Below are 15,047 nucleotides of genomic sequence, written 5' to 3' on the forward strand. Positions count from 1 at the left end.
GGACAAAAAAGAACGCGTTTAGGAAGAACATATTTTTTCAAAATCGCGAACGAAAAGCACCGCTCTTCCATTCTACCTGTACCTTTCTTATTTCCGTAGAATATTCGCGGAGAAGTGAAATCTGTCGCGTTGAAATTCCAGTCTTAGCCGCAATCTAGTCGGTCGGATTTCAGACTCTCGCCACCTTTATCGAGCCACGTATTTCCGATTCTTCGAGTTTCGCAATGTTCGCTCAACGTCGTATCGTTAACGCGCCGAGATTTCGGTCTCGCGATTTCATCTTTTATTTCTTTCCAGCGACTGTCTGTATTTAAAACAAAATTACTGCCAACGTCTGAAGCTTCTTCGCAGAGCGTCTTCGACGATTGCCTTGGTACTTTGCCATGTTACTTGTTACGTCGCTGCCTAATCTTTCTCCGTTTTCATTATTCGCTACCATGTGCCACGTGCTTCCTTTGCTTCGCCACTGCGTGTAAACGCGTTCTACTCTCCACATTCTTTTCCGTCAAGCAACACGTTTCACGTTGCTCGTGCTGCGTGTAGCGCAGTTCAATAATCGAACTAGCTAAGCCAGCGGTCTAAGTAACGTAAGAAGAATACATCTGTGAAATTTCTATTACTCACTGTCGTCTCTAATTATTCGTCTGGCAATCCACCTGTCTCGACGTATCGTTTCTCACTACGAACTGCAAAGGGTTAAGGGGATGTCCCGAATTAGAACGGTCTGAAACAGCGTTTCTTCGTGATTTTTTTTTAGAAGGGAAAGAAGGAAATGAAGTTATTGAATTTTGAGGTATGGTTTTATATATGGTTTAATGAATACAAAGAAATTTGTTTTAAAAGAAATTCAATCGGCTGATTGAACACAGACTGAACAGAAAACCGAAAAGGGATTAAGTTATTGTATATTTTTCTTCTGGATGAACTAAACAACGGCAGAAAAAAATGTGAAATAAAAAAAAGAAAAATAAACTTTAAGGTGCTATAACAATTATTTAAATAAACTTTTCCACGAATTTTTTTAGTTCACCCAGAAGAAAAATATATAGTAATTTAATCCCCTTTTGGTTCTTCGTTTCAGTCAAGAATTACGAGGTAGATCTTCCTGGCCGATTGAAGACTGCAGCGACAAAACGCCCATGAAATAGGCTTATCTGTTATAATTTTTCTTTTTTTACTTAAAAAAATTTTTTTTTGTATTCGTTAAACATATATAAAACCATACCTCAAAATTCGATAACTTCATTTCTTTCTTTCCCTTCTAAAAGAAATCACAAAGAAACGCTGTTTCAGAACATTCTAATTCAGGACACCCCCTTAAAAAACAGAGTGGAAATGCGGAGAAACGTATCTCGAACCCGTCACTAAGTAGTAGGATCGTTGGTAAAGTCGACGCCGAATACTCGCGACCTACTTGCTATCCATCAATCCGATACATGGCAGTCGTGCGAAATTTATTCGCAATTGCGAAGGCGGCGGACAGAAGACGAAAACAGGATAAGCTTTTGGGAGAATCCGCGACACAAAAGCGTGGCAGATTACGCGCTGAAAGTTGCAGCGTAGCTTTGGAACAAGGTCCACGAATATACAATAACGAAGTAAAACCTAGTTCGCCAAAGCGTGTTACGTTCTCGCAGCTGAGCTACGCGTCTCGTTACTTCTATCCACGACTACGCTCTGTCGTGTCTTCTCGTCCAAGCGTACGTACAGTCGACAACGAAAATATCGTGGACAAGTTAGCGGCAACCGGCTACCAACGAAGCTTCGCTGAACGCTGCCTTGCCTGTGTCAAAAATGGAAATATATTCGTTTCCACCGTTTGCTAAATGTTAATTCGCGTAGAGGAAAATCCCATACTAAAACGCTCAACTTTGCGAATTTATTTATGCGAATTTTTGCGAATGGATTTATTAGAGCTTCGCGGGACTTTCGGGTTTACACGCAGCTCCTTACAAATACGTTTACTTATCGCTATATAAGCTTTGTCAAATTATACTTTGGTAACTTGGTAATTGGCAAGGGAGATTGCACGAAGCGAACTGTAATTCTATTTGGATATTTTCGTAATGAACAAGAGAGAAGAACGGGAGAAAGAGAATTTTGAGGATGTGTTTTATTATTTATCCAGTTGGCTGTTTCTCACGGGTACACTCGTCACGCGTGAAAAGTAGCTAGAATTTGTTATTTAAATTGCAATTCCAGTGAAAGCTAAGATATATCGGTAAATTTTAAGATCTTTCGAATATTTGCAGACCGAGACGAAATAAAACGAACAAATAGAAAGATATAAATAATTATTACGAGATCGTATACAGCCGTTTCCTTCGTCCTCTGCACATTTTAGCTGCACGCTTTTCAAAAAGGTCGCTACAGCTAACTGATCGAGATAATGATAAAACGAAACCTCTAATTTCTTCCGATTTTGCCCAATGGGCTGGATAAGACCCCCATACGTGGAGAATGATTAGGTTCCTCCATTCCCTAGCCGATACGGTCTCCGTATGCCCATCTATTACACCGTGTACGTACACTGTAACCAATCTTCTTGCAAAGAAGCCCGCACCATATTCTTCCCGACGATATAAGCAGATCTACCGTTTGATTTAGTCTCTTTCTTCGCCAACTTTTCCTGTTTTCGGCTGTTGTTTGTCATCCTAAGTTCGACGGTTACTCGTCCTTCTGTCTTTTCCCAATAGCAGCGAGCAATTCGTTTTCGTATCGAGGCGATTCCCATTTTACGTGATAACAAATCGATCACGAAACTCTGTCGTCGAACGCTCGAATATGACAGAAGAAGACAATTACCGAACAATTAATTATCAGATCATTCCATAAGTAAATTCGGTAGACAGTGGTTGGTTTTCGCATACCAGACGAAAGTAAAAAGTTACCTGTCGACGATCCATCGATGATGAATTTTCTCGTACTTTTTGTAATTCGTTAGCCCAGCCTCTGAAACTTCTCGCTTCAGTTTTGTAAAACTGCGATAGCGACGACTTCCGCCGTCCTAAACCGAGCTCTTAGAAGAAAACCACGTTACTTACGGGATGATCGAACGTACAAGTGCGAAATAAGCAAAAGTACGTTGTACAGTTTTGTACAGCTTTCTTCCGCCGTAGAACGTACGAATAAATAAAAAATAAATAAATTAAGTAGACGCGAAACTTCGTCGATACTTCTTCCCACCATCTGGCCATTTATTTTTGTCTCCGACTGTAGGTGTATCCGCGCTACGGTTTTTTAGCTTTTTCGCCATTGTTCTGCGTACACACAGGGGAATCCCCGCTTCGTCCCGACGAGCTGTTCCGTGTTTTCTTACGCCTCCGCTTTCTCTCTCGAGCCTCGCCGTGTTATCGACAAATTAAAAGCTCGCAACCTTCCGCCACTCTAGACGCGTCATCGCGGCGGAATCAACGCGGAAACGCAAGCTGGATACGATGGTGTGTCGCCAAGAAGCGTAAGGATCGTTGGCAAGATCAAATGATCGTGAAACGTTTAATGCTGCAGCCGAGGGCCACGCCGTAGTCTCGCGCTGCGTGTTCTGTTAATTTCGACGAGCCACGTTATTACCGCGCGATCCTCGCGATGAACATGTACAAAATGTAAGTTTCGTTCTCGATCTCGTAGAGAAAAGTAGGAAAATCCAGCGCACAGCTGAAGAGTCAAACGTCTTCTGGGAACTGCAAACGCTGGGTTAACTGTAATTTCTTGACACCTACATATTCCACGTTTGCTTACTTGTGTATTATTTATTATTACTAATGGCTAGCTAAGGCTAATAATTATAACACGTAGACTGTCAGGCGATATTTTTTAACTTTGCCTATGAGCAACGATATTTCATTTTTGTAAAATGTTACATTAATTACGATCAATCGTTGTACAGCACTTTGTTCATTTTATACTGTTCCCAGCTATTCGAAATTTGTTGGTTGATCGACTCAATCGTTACGAAATAACGTAAAAAGTCCTGTCATCGATGAATACTGTCGTGAATATCGGTGAATGTAAACGTGTTTGTCATAAATCGAACGCTATGGGCTTTCATAAACGCTTTATGCTCGATGCACCGCTTGAACGAAAACGTATAAATTAAAAATGCCTGTTAAAACATTGACAGCTTACCAAGCTATCAAAATCTGTCGAATCTTTCAAGACTTTCGAGCTTATCGATACTTGCGGTACTTATCGAAACTTTCAAGAGTTAGAATCACGTTCGCAGTGATTCGAATTTTTCCTCGCACCTAAACGATATCCCAAGTGTTTCAGATTCCATCGCTGACTGGATACTCGAGCCTCAGCATGTTCCAGGCGAAAAATCGTCTACGAGAAAGGAAGAAGAGGAAGGGAGACAGACACGAAGAATCGAGGAGCAGCAGAAAAGAACGGAGCCCGCGTCGCCTGGACAAAGAATAAGGGGATTAGTTTTAATTGGAACTAACGCGGCTAGATTCTTGTAAAAATCGTGGATAATATTTGCATTTATCCACGGTAACGATACCCGTTAGAAACTCGCTGAAATTTTTACAATGATTTAAACAATGGCAGTTACTTTTAATTTCACGCGCATTTTCGTTGTCTTCTTTCTTTCTTTTTTCTTCTTTTGTGTGTGTGTGTGTGTGTGTGTGTGTGTGCGTGTGTGTGACGGGATCAGAGATTTTTAGGTTTCGTTCGTTTCAAATCTTCTCGTACTTGTCTGGAGCGGTGTTATTATCTGAAAATTATATGTAGCCGAGTAGTAACGTGTAGGAAAAGTAACATGCATAGGAAAAGTAAGGAAATGGGACGAACGAAGGGGATGATCGTGTTAGCGTGTTGCGTCTAGTACGTAAGAATGTGGCACGAGACAATGTCGAATTGCGTCTCGTTAAGTTGTATGCGCGAATGCTCGTGCTGTGTTTTAACTAAGAATTAATCGTATGATCGATTAAACGTGGTAGAATTGATAAATAAATATGAAATTATAAAATGAGATAACAAAAAATTCTCTGGATAATTTTGTGATCTATCGTAACTTTATGATCAATTTCTATCTTCTCAAGTGAAAAGATAGACGTAAAATGAAACGAAAATAATTTAACCAATTGACATCGAAGGATTGCACATCTGAGAGCGCGTCTGTGACTTCTCGCTGCAGCATCCGATGCAGTGTAACATCTGACCATCGCGCAACCTCGAACTGCCTTCCTTAGGGAGAGACACCTCGGGACGTGTTCAGAATTCGTCTCTGCCACTTCTCAACTCACGGAATAGATTCTGTTCCTTCTCTGTATTCGAAATTTGTAGCTCGATTCCAGCTACATATTTCGTGAAGTATTGCCGCACTTAAGATTCCCTGGGTCGTTACAATCAATCGCATTACCTATTTAGAGTATTATAAATAAAATATCGGTTTGAAGCATAGTGGTAAGTTAAGTATTGTATAAAAGCACAGACTGTTCTATCTACCAAAATTAAGGGACAATTTATTATCCGTCATTAACCCGAAATAAGTGGTGCGTGAAATATGCAAATGCTATTCCACGTGTATTCCGCGTTTATGTTTATTCATAGAGTTCTCAACAGTTCTTACTTTACGAGAGAAAAAAGGGTGAATTACAGATGTACACCGGATATATTTCATTCTCTGTGCCTAGTCCAACAAAAGATCCATTGGGTGACACGTTTCATCATTTGGGAAAAATAAAGACCCTTGTGTAAAAAATTAGAATTTATTCTTATATTCATAATAAATTAAATATTATAATACGTTAATTAATTCTAAGCCAATTCTTTTGCGGTCAACATCTACTGAAAGTACTTTCACCTCTACACGCTGACCTATCGAAACTACCGAATTCTTTAACCATTTCGTTGGTATAAGCCCGTCACTACCCGCTCCTATATCCACAAACACTCCAAAGTGTGTAATGTTTCGTATCGCACCCGTGACTGTTATCCCCGCGCTCAAATCATTAATACTGAGCAAACTCTTTCGAAAAAGAGGAGTACGAGTCTTTAATCGTATATCCTCGTCCTTCTTCATAGATAAGCCTTTGACTATCACCTCCATAGTCGTCTCGTTAGTATCAAGCTTCTGGGCCAAACCAGCGAGCCCTTCGTCAGCACACGATTTTACTTTTTCGATGAACTCCGTAGTTCCGAAATTCTCCAAGTTACAATTGCAATATTTCAAGAAACGTTCGGCTATTTTGTACGATTCAGGATGGATCCAGGATTGATCTAATAAGTTATATGTCTGCTTAGACTTCTTAGCAGGCTTGCGTTTCTCAGAATTATCATTCATCGAAGTCTCTGGCAATATCCTAATGAAGCCAGCACATTGTTCGAACACCTTGTTCCCAATTCCTTTCACATCCAGTAATTGTTGCCTATTTTTAAACGGTCCAAATTCGGATCTCCATTCTATAATGTTGTTTGCCCTGGATGCATTCAAACCTGCAACTCTTCTTAAAAGACACTGAGATGCAGTGTTCACATCCACGCCTACAAAGCTCACAACCTCTGAAACAACCTGTAGTCATTTTTATAGTTGTTATTGAATTTGTCAATTAATTACTTCATCTTGAATCTTAAAGCTATTGGATTTTATATTCACCTCATTTAATGCCGCTAACAATTGCTTCTCTGGTAGATCATGCTGATACATTCCCACACCTAAATGTTTAGGTTCTACTTTTACTAATTCAGCGAGTGGATCTTGTAGACGTCTCGCTATAGAAATAGCAGAGATTAAATTCGTGTCGAGGTCCGGGAACTCGGATTTTGCTTCGGGACCACAGCTGTAAATCGATGCTCCGGCTTCGTCAACTATCGTGTACGAAACCTCGATCGATCCGAATGCATTGGACTTAATTAACTTGTTTAGAAACATTTCAGTTTCTCTACAAGCTGTAGCATTGCCCAACGCTAAAATTGTAGCCTTATATTTCGTCACTAAAGCTACCAAAACATCGGCTGATTCATTATAAGATTTTTTCCCCTTTGTGTGTGGATAAATTACATCTGTTTCAAGTACATCACCCTGTTCAGAGATTGCCGCTAATTTACAACCGTGCGAAAATCCTGGATCTATAGCAAGTATGATCTTTCCTCGTACAGGTGGAGTAAGAAGCAACTGTTTAACGTTAGTTACGAAAACTTCTATAGATGCTGTCTCTGCTTTTTGTTTCATTTCGCTTCTCACTCTACGTACTACTAAGGGTTTTATCAGCTTTTTATAAGCATAGTTAATACTGTCGTTTAATAATTTAGAATGTAATTTAGATGCTGTGATAGCTGCGTTATATTGTTTATAACAGTGTGCTTTAAATCCATTTTCGAAAAAGTCAGGAATGGTCATTTTTACAGTAAGAAATTTTTGCGCTTCCCCACGATTAATAGCCAATATCTGATGAGGTTTAATGTATTTTGTGTTTGCACTAAAGTCATAATACGTTTCATACTTTCTCTGAGCATCCTTTTCTTTACTATCTTCAGATTTACTATTAGTTTTACATTCTGTAATCTGGATTTTTATCGCAGATTTGTTTTGAAGCTCTTTGACTTTATCGAATACAGTTTTATTCTTATTTATAATATCTGCTATAATATGTACAATTCCATCTATAATCTGTTGCTCAGTTTTTAATCCATCTTTAGTGGAATCGATAAAAGAAGATAATGGAGGTAGTGCCTGACCCTGTAACACAAAATCACTTACAGATCCCAAACCTAGCTCTTTTGCTCTTTCTGCTAAAGTTTGCTTAGATGCCGGCTTAAAAAAAGAATATATATGTTCTAAGTCGTCTAAAGATTTGGCAGATACAACAGCAGAATGCATAGCAGGAGACCACTGTCCTAATTTATCAATAGACTTCAATATAGTATTAGCACGTTGTTTGATAACTTTAGCATGATCAAGACTTTCTTTCAGTGCTCTTAGCTTATCTGGCTCCATGCCACCAGTCATATCCCTCCTATATCTTGCAATAAATGGGATTGTATTGTCATTATTAAAAAGCTTTATAACATTTTCTACTATATGTTGTTCAATATTGTTCACTTCGCTAACATAATCTTCAACAGTCCATTCTTTCAATTCTGTAGATTTTAGAGATATATCTTTTAATATTTGTTTAATATTTCCTGCATCAGAATTTTGTAGTTCTTCTTTTTTCATCTTTGCATTTTTATTTTGTGTCTTTTTATTCAAATCTACTGATTCATTTGTGTTATCTATAAGTTCTGTTTTTATTTTTTTTCTTCCAAGTTTTGTTACTATTTGTTCACTATTTTTACTTAATGAAACGGTTCTCTTGGTACTATTTGTAATTGTCTTCCTCTTTTTCTGAGGTGCTTTCGTGGGAACATAATTTTCATCACTTGAAACATCTGCAGGTTCACCCTCAGAATCACTTGAAGAAATAATTATTTTACTTGCTCGAGACACTTGTCGTATGCTCCTTTTCATTGTAGTGTTTTTTACAAGTAAAGTACAAATATCTAACTACTTAAGAACATGAAGATTCGTCCATAAACTTCGGTAATTATAAATTAAAAAATTCTAGGTTAATTATTAAATGTACAAAACATATTTATACACATATATGTTATATAATTTCTCTTAATCTCTTACTTAACTACGAATAAGATTGTCATAAAAAAACTAGAAAATTGCTGTAACTCTACTTAATAATCGTAATAATCAATAGAATTTTCCGAACAAGTTCAAGTATATCTTCCGACTAACCTTTGAAAATGTGCCTTAAGTTAAGGCGCTTGACGAGTTCGTGTAATCGAAAAATTCTCAATATTTTTCGAGATTATACAAAAATTACGGATGAGATTATGAAATTATAATGAATAACTTTTGTAATTTTTCAATTATTATATTTCATACAGATTTAGTATAAGATTTCTTCATATATTTCAGGTGATTTTGCTTTACATACGTAGCTAAAATCTTCATATTTATAAAAATTTGATAGTTATTTTTTTTTAAGGTACTTTACTTAATAATGATTTGTCTCAAAGGATGATTTACGCTTCTGTAATATTAAAAACATAGGAATTAAAATAAACATAATAATGTGCAATAATACCGGAATACAGCTACGTATTTTGATATTGTAAATTTTTATACGATTCAAATATATAAACAATATATTATGGCAGAAAAATTTCGATCGTTCATCAAAGTATTAAACAACGAAATAAATAAACATCAACTGTTTAATGCAACTACAAGAATTAGTAGCGTCACTGGAAAGGCACAAGAAAAGTTGAACAATATACAAAGTGCAGTTGCTGCAAAGTATGATGTTCTTGCAAAGGTATTACATTTCATCTATTCATCAATAAATATAAAAAATTATAATGTACGTATGTTTAAATATAAATCATTTAAATTTATTTACTCCAGCAAATCAGTAATGATTTAACAATAATTCAAAATGTAAATGGACCACAATTAGCACCAAGTCCATTACCAAAGAAAGTTGTAAAATGGTGGCAATGGTATCAACAAATAACAGGTTTGGACAAGGTTGAAATAGCCAAACAACAAGTAATCTTTGCGCAAGACAAGTTGTTCAAATGTCAAGATGAGAGGAGACAATTGAATCGTGAAGCAATGTTAATAAATGATAAATTAAAGGAAGTATATTCAGAACTTATTCAAATTAAGAGGGATGATCCAAAGTATGTACAATTGACAATAGTGGAAAACAAAAATCTTCAAGATCAAGCAAAGATTATGACGGAGCTTAATTTGTTAGAGAAAGAGGAAAAAGAACATTTCACATTATTAGCAACAGCTATTAAAGAATATCATGATAGTCAAACAATGAATGCTCAAAAGCATAAATACTTATCTATTGTTGCATCTGCTCTATTAGCAATCATATCATTGGTAGCTTCGATAATATATAACAATATAAGGGTAGCAAATATTCAAAACATTCTATCTGAAGCACAAGAAAAGAATGAAAATGTGCTCAGAAATAGTTTTGTATCATTAGAAAATAGTTTAAATACAATTCGTAAAACAATAGAAAAAAATAGTGAACCAAAAGTAGTCACGGTTAATGAAGAATTAGATAATAGTAATATTACAGAATTGCAAAGAGCTTGTGTTGTATTTGGGGCATGTATTGTTGGCATATATATACTGAGATCGGTAATTGGTTAAAGGTTACTTTTCAATTCATAGTAATGAATTTATTTTAAATAATTTTTTAGTAACAGAGATTTATTCGTTTATCAATGTTTTATAAATAAATGTATAATACATGTATATAATTATATAATGAAATAAAAAATACATTAATATATGCATTTAATTCGATATATTGTATGATGTTTTGTAGTATTTTGTTATCATGTTGTTTAGTTGCATTGTTTTTTGTATAAGAAACCAAGGCTATACTTTTCTCAGAAAAATACACATATATATTTGATAAACTGGACAAATACAATGTGATATTCTTATATGGACAATCGTTTAACTAATTTTTATCTGCAATAAATGATTTCATTAAAAATAAAATGAAATTGTTATGTGTCAAATATTAAGCAATTTAAATTTTAATTATCTGAATTATTTTATGTATTCCAGGATTTCCATTCCATACCATCTGGTAGCTTTACTTCAACTTTTCCTTTGCTCACTTCTGACCAATTTGTGCTTAACACTGTACCACCAGACTCTTGCTATATATGTAGAAATATTACAGTGTTAAAATCAATACAACGTATTTGTCAAGCGCTTTTTGAAAAGAAATACTCACAAAAGATTTATTCATTGCACGTCTAACTTCATCAGATCCACTACCATATATCTGTTGGAATAAAGCATAAAGAGCAGCTTCTCCTACAGGCTTTTCTTCTGCTTCTTGTTTCTCAATCTCTTTCTCTACTTTATTCCAATCCCGTGTCTTTTTGGTAGTTCCAGGATTCTCTGGTGGTTGATTTCCAGCATGCAAAATTTCTTAAAAAATTTAAGTCATTTTAATATGACAATTCAGAGCAGGTTCTGTTTACACATAATATTTGGATCTTTGGTTTACCTTGAGGTATGGGTTGTACTGTATTTTGTGCAACAGGATTTCCTTCCAAAGCAGACCATGTAATTCCATCTTGTTTTTTCAATTTAATTTCTATTTTAGATGGATCAACTTTGTATGTGCATTGATCTGGTATTATTGCATGAGCTAAATCTAACTCCAAGCTATATTCATTGCCTGATGGTAACTGGGCAGACACACTCAACTAAGACCAAACAAAGAATAAAATATACAACTGATATTCAACCAAACGATAACTACTTTCACGTAAATATAACCGACAAAAATGCAAAATGCACTAGTTGAAAAAACATTATATATATCTTACACTTTTACAAATGTAATAATTACCGTATTCTTCTCGTAAACAACTTTGACATTTTGTGCACTTTTCGCAAGAATCGGAACTATAACATGACTTTCTGTTTGATACCAATCGTGCCTTATTTTTGGAACTGGCATCTGTAAATGTTAAAAATTTTTATGTTACGTGTACAGTATTGATGTATTAACCACATTTCTTACTTCATCATTATTCACTGCTGTTGGAGTTTCTTCGTTACCCATTAGATCGATTCTTCTCTAAAATATCAAAGACAGACCATTAAGAAATTTAACACAACATTCACATATATCGTACTTCTCGAAAGTTCATATGAATACTATAGACAAGGAATATAATACAAAAGAGATGCTAATCATAAAAGAGAGCAAACTATAAGGTGTACCATCTTATCGGTTTAGAAAAATCGGAAAAAGATTTTGTTGTATCTGTTTTAGATTTTATATGTATAGTAATAAATAGACTGTAGATTATTATGCAAATTCATATTTTTGAGAATATAATGAAAGAAATAGAATTTCGGTAAAGTGATTCTGTAATTTGATTGATATGGTTGTGTTCTAAAATAAGTTTATTTGGATCCATGGATCTCTTAGAAATTAAGTCAAAATGGTTGAACTTCCTGTGAGATAAATGAAAAGAAGCCAACTTCCGGCGGCGCTTCAATGTTTTTATTAGTGTTACAAAATTTAATGTACACAAATGTGAGATTAAAAATCATAAATAAAAATTAAAGTTAAACAGTGATTGATAAAAATGAAAGAACCGTTCAAGGCGATTATTGATGATGTAATTATAGAACCATCCAAAGTTCAGCCAATCATTGGTAATTGCACTTTTATTCATTAAAAAGTATTTCGATATTTGAAACAACTCGTGTGTAAATTATTTTTTGAAAAATAATCGAATCGTGAAATTATACTACTCTTATAATCGTAATTGCCATTTGTTGATTTAGTTCTAAATTACAAGTGATAAACAACTTGTTCGATTTGTCAATTTATAATTCATATATTACATGTATTCATTTTGAGAAAAACCTTTATAATTGTTTTATAGTTAATTTTCAAAATGGAGAGCTCAAGGATGAGGAAGCCAAAAAAATGTCGTGTGGATTATTTTACGATCAAAACAAGAAGAAGACGATGCTGGCTATGTCAAATGGACAGATTGTTTATAGAGGCTATAAACCAGATATGAGCCAAGATTTGATGCGTAGTATGCTTGTTCTTCGTAACAGAAGGACAGGGAAGGTAAGATTGGTTCAGGTTGAACGTTGGCAAGTGACTCCAGTTTTGGAAAAACCTGCAGTAGAAGATAATAAGGGTGCAGAAGATGAAAAGATCGCTAAGTTGAACAAACAGTTTGGTTCAAAGAAAGTGAAAAGGAGAACAGAGCAGTACGAAAGATTAAAAGTGAATGTAGAATCTGTTAAAGAACAACTTGAACAAACTGTATCTAGTAAGTAATTGTCTTTGCAAATGTTTTATGATATACGCATAATCTCATGCTAATTTTGCTAAGAATAAAGTTAAAATTTATTTTCATCACAGATGTTGAAATTGACAGAATGGACTTGTCAATACAATTGCCAGATAATGAGTATATTACAAATACCACTTTACCAGAGTGTAATAGAGATGCAACTAGTGTAAATGATGTATATAATATTTTTGATATTGTACCAAAAAGTAAATTGGAATCTTTGTACGATAGTGTTACAGAAATTTTAAATGGCAATTCTAATAATAAACAAGAGTATGTTTATTTTGAAAAATTACTATCTTTCTTTATTATTGTATTGTATACTAATATATACATTTATTGTTATTATATGTCTTATTATCTATTATTATTAATTATTATTTATTATTATTTATTTATTATATTATATGTCTTATTATATACTAATATATACTAATATATACATTATTTTTCAGAAATTCAAAATTTTTCACTCGGACATTATATCATGTGAAATCTGATCCAGATAATCTTAAAAAGGCTGCGCTGTTGATTTATGTTCAATCAGTTGCAGCCTGGTTAAATATGCCAATCAAGGATGCTAAAAAACGTGGTATTGAAGTTTGTTCAGCTTCTCAAGAAATTAATTCGCATATAATAGACACGTACAGTGTTCAGAGCAAACATGGGAGGTATGTGCAACAGACATATAATAATTACATAATAAAAATGTTTAATAATTCAATAATTAATTTTTAATATTTTATAGAATGAGGCCAACCAGTGTAAAAGATAAGGGAGTAATACATTGTATGATCTTAGCACTGATAATTAACAACTTTACATTAGATTTGGAATTATTTGCAACCATATTCAGTCATCGTATGGGTCTAAAAAAAATGACAGACCTTGCTAGAATTGTTGGTGCTTTACCTAACAAAGAGAACAAGAAACTTATTACTCTAAAAGTTCCATTGCCAGCAACAGTGTCTGTTGTAAAAAAGGGAAAAAGGAAATAGTTATACATGGGTACAAATTTTCTATAGCTATTTTATAAATGAATTAAATTTCATATTTGTTAACTTTGTATAAATCGAAACCGAATTTATATTTAATTGAATAAACATTCGTTTATTATAGTTCGACCATTCTTACTATTTTAATGCTTCAAACTTTCCATGTTACAGTTTTTTCACTCTTCCAAAATATTTCCATAACTCCTGCAAAAATACGAATTCCAATGTCAATAATCAACATGAATTACCAAAATTCGAAAGAAGAATGCAGATCAATAATTTTAGCGATCAAATGACGAACGGCGTAAAAAGCAAGAAAGTTCCTAAGTTGAAAAAGGAGGATGAAAAAAGATGTAGAAAGATAATTACATTCGAATAAACGATAGGCATTTTAGAGAAGAAGGAAGTAGAGGAAGGATTTAAATTGATGATTAAACGATTTTGATATGATCCTAGAAGATCTAGCTTGCATTAACGGAGGGTAAGGTCGAAGAAACTGGCACGTTGGCCGGCCCTGAGCAACTCCCAGTAATGTGGGTCGTCGTCTAACTGTTCCACGTACCGTTCCGTCGACTCTGTGCCGTCCATTAGTCAGATTCAACTACTCCTTCTCTTTCTTACCTCCACCACCCGATAGTCGTACACACACGGTGGAGCATCTCACCTCTTCTCTTCCTTCCTCATTTTATCGACACCTACCACGTACTGAGGAATCTTTCTACAATCGATACACACTGAGAAAACCTTAGAAAGTTTGTCCCTGTTCTACCGAGCGTGTTACATTTTTTGATGAAAACAAGAATCGGATTTTTTGTTCCGTATGTAGCATCAACATTGGTGCATCTTTGACCTATATGTTATTTAGATGTGATAAACTACATAAAATTATTTTTAAGAAAATGAATTATAATTTTATATAAAATAAATCATAGTGCATCTTTAAAAAATTAATTTTAGTAGCTACTCAGTAATTATTATTATTAGAATATTATTAGAATTTCATGAAGTTTATAAACAAATGCCAAAACAACAACAAAAACGCAAGAATCATACATCAGAATGTAAAAAAAGGGTAATCTAATAAAATATGAAAGGTTTATGATAATATTTCTGAAAATCGAAATCACTTCAATTCAATGATCCTTATATTTGGTGATACTTTCATTCCGACAGGAGAAT

The 15,047-nt window shown here is 34.5% G+C and overlaps 4 protein-coding genes and 1 long non-coding RNA gene across 9 annotated transcripts in view; 3 read left to right on the forward strand and 2 right to left on the reverse strand.

The window, feature by feature from the left end:
- LOC117158319 (uncharacterized) overlaps positions 1–5,751 on the forward strand; it is a 62,004-nt gene extending 56,253 nt beyond the window's left edge. The window contains exon 3 of the long non-coding RNA XR_004464391.2: positions 4,262–5,751. This is a non-coding gene — a long non-coding RNA (uncharacterized LOC117158319). The remainder of the gene's footprint in view (positions 1–4,261) is intronic.
- Positions 5,693–8,452, reverse strand: LOC117158290 (S1 RNA-binding domain-containing protein 1). Its single transcript, XM_033337038.2, has 2 exons — positions 6,599–8,452; positions 5,693–6,514 (listed from the first exon to the last, which is right to left on the reverse strand). The coding sequence occupies exons 1-2, from the start codon at positions 8,450–8,452 to the stop codon at positions 5,741–5,743; spliced, it is 2,628 nt and encodes an 875-aa protein (XP_033192929.2). The 3' UTR covers positions 5,693–5,740.
- LOC117158301 (mitochondrial potassium channel) lies at positions 8,387–10,692 on the forward strand. Of its 3 annotated transcripts, none has more exons than XM_076622361.1 (3): positions 8,387–8,524; positions 8,985–9,314; positions 9,404–10,692. In XM_076622361.1, exons 2-3 carry the CDS (start codon positions 9,150–9,152, stop codon positions 10,169–10,171), a joined length of 933 nt encoding a protein of 310 aa, XP_076478476.1. In that variant the 5' UTR covers positions 8,387–8,524; positions 8,985–9,149; the 3' UTR covers positions 10,172–10,692. The 3 variants fall into 3 exon arrangements, with proteins under 3 accessions (XP_076478476.1, XP_076478475.1, XP_033192960.2); XM_076622360.1 differs by lacking the exon at positions 8,387–8,524 and adding an exon at positions 8,721–8,853; XM_033337069.2 differs by lacking the exon at positions 8,387–8,524 and adding an exon at positions 8,774–8,914.
- Positions 10,200–11,728, reverse strand: Sgt1 (suppressor of G2 allele of skp1). 2 transcript variants are annotated; one of them, XM_033337072.2, is made up of 6 exons: positions 11,571–11,728; positions 11,397–11,507; positions 11,049–11,250; positions 10,770–10,969; positions 10,614–10,692; positions 10,200–10,498 (listed from the first exon to the last, which is right to left on the reverse strand). In XM_033337072.2, exons 1-6 carry the CDS (start codon positions 11,610–11,612, stop codon positions 10,488–10,490), a joined length of 645 nt encoding a protein of 214 aa, XP_033192963.1. In that variant the 5' UTR covers positions 11,613–11,728; the 3' UTR covers positions 10,200–10,487. The 2 variants fall into 2 exon arrangements, with proteins under 2 accessions (XP_033192963.1, XP_033192962.1); XM_033337071.2 differs by having other exon boundaries at positions 10,409–10,692.
- A 122-nt stretch (positions 11,729–11,850) lies between these two features.
- On the forward strand, positions 11,851–14,985 carry LOC117158300 (uncharacterized). Of its 2 annotated transcripts, XM_033337068.2 has the most exons (6): positions 11,851–12,214; positions 12,448–12,849; positions 12,942–13,146; positions 13,329–13,544; positions 13,622–13,881; positions 14,040–14,985. In XM_033337068.2, exons 1-5 carry the CDS (start codon positions 12,145–12,147, stop codon positions 13,869–13,871), a joined length of 1,143 nt encoding a protein of 380 aa, XP_033192959.2. In that variant the 5' UTR covers positions 11,851–12,144; the 3' UTR covers positions 13,872–13,881; positions 14,040–14,985. The 2 variants fall into 2 exon arrangements, with proteins under 2 accessions (XP_033192959.2, XP_076478474.1); XM_076622359.1 differs by lacking the exon at positions 14,040–14,985 and having other exon boundaries at positions 13,622–13,991.
- The last annotated feature ends 62 nt before the right edge of the window (positions 14,986–15,047 follow it).

The sequence above is a fragment of the Bombus vancouverensis genome, chromosome 10, assembly GCF_051014615.1.
Source record: "Bombus vancouverensis nearcticus chromosome 10, iyBomVanc1_principal, whole genome shotgun sequence".
In the NCBI taxonomy this organism is placed as follows: Eukaryota; Metazoa; Arthropoda; class Insecta; order Hymenoptera; family Apidae; genus Bombus; species Bombus vancouverensis.

Bases quoted from the DNA above. Each gene is read 5' to 3' on its own strand.
- LOC117158290 (XM_033337038.2), bottom strand. From the start codon at position 8,452: ATGAAAAGGAGCATACGACAAGTGTCTCGAGCAAGTAAAATAATTATT. The intron at 6,515-6,598 runs GTGAATATAAAA...AAATGACTACAG, and splicing joins TGTTAGCGGCATTAAATGAG to GTTGTTTCAGAGGTTGTGAG.
- LOC117158301 (XM_076622361.1), top strand. From the start codon at position 9,150: ATGGCAGAAAAATTTCGATCGTTCATCAAAGTATTAAACAACGAAATA. The intron at 9,315-9,403 runs GTATTACATTTC...TATTTACTCCAG, and splicing joins AGTATGATGTTCTTGCAAAG to CAAATCAGTAATGATTTAAC.
- Sgt1 (XM_033337071.2), bottom strand. From the start codon at position 11,612: ATGGGTAACGAAGAAACTCCAACAGCAGTGAATAATGATGAA. The intron at 10,970-11,048 runs GTAAACCAAAGA...AAATTTTTTAAG, and splicing joins AGTACAACCCATACCTCAAG to AAATTTTGCATGCTGGAAAT. The intron at 10,693-10,769 runs GTGAGTATTTCT...CTACATATATAG, and splicing joins GTGCAATGAATAAATCTTTT to CAAGAGTCTGGTGGTACAGT.
- LOC117158300 (XM_033337068.2), top strand. From the start codon at position 12,145: ATGAAAGAACCGTTCAAGGCGATTATTGATGATGTAATTATAGAACCA. The intron at 13,147-13,328 runs GTATGTTTATTT...ATTATTTTTCAG, and splicing joins AATTCTAATAATAAACAAGA to AAATTCAAAATTTTTCACTC. The intron at 13,545-13,621 runs GTATGTGCAACA...AATATTTTATAG, and splicing joins GTTCAGAGCAAACATGGGAG to AATGAGGCCAACCAGTGTAA.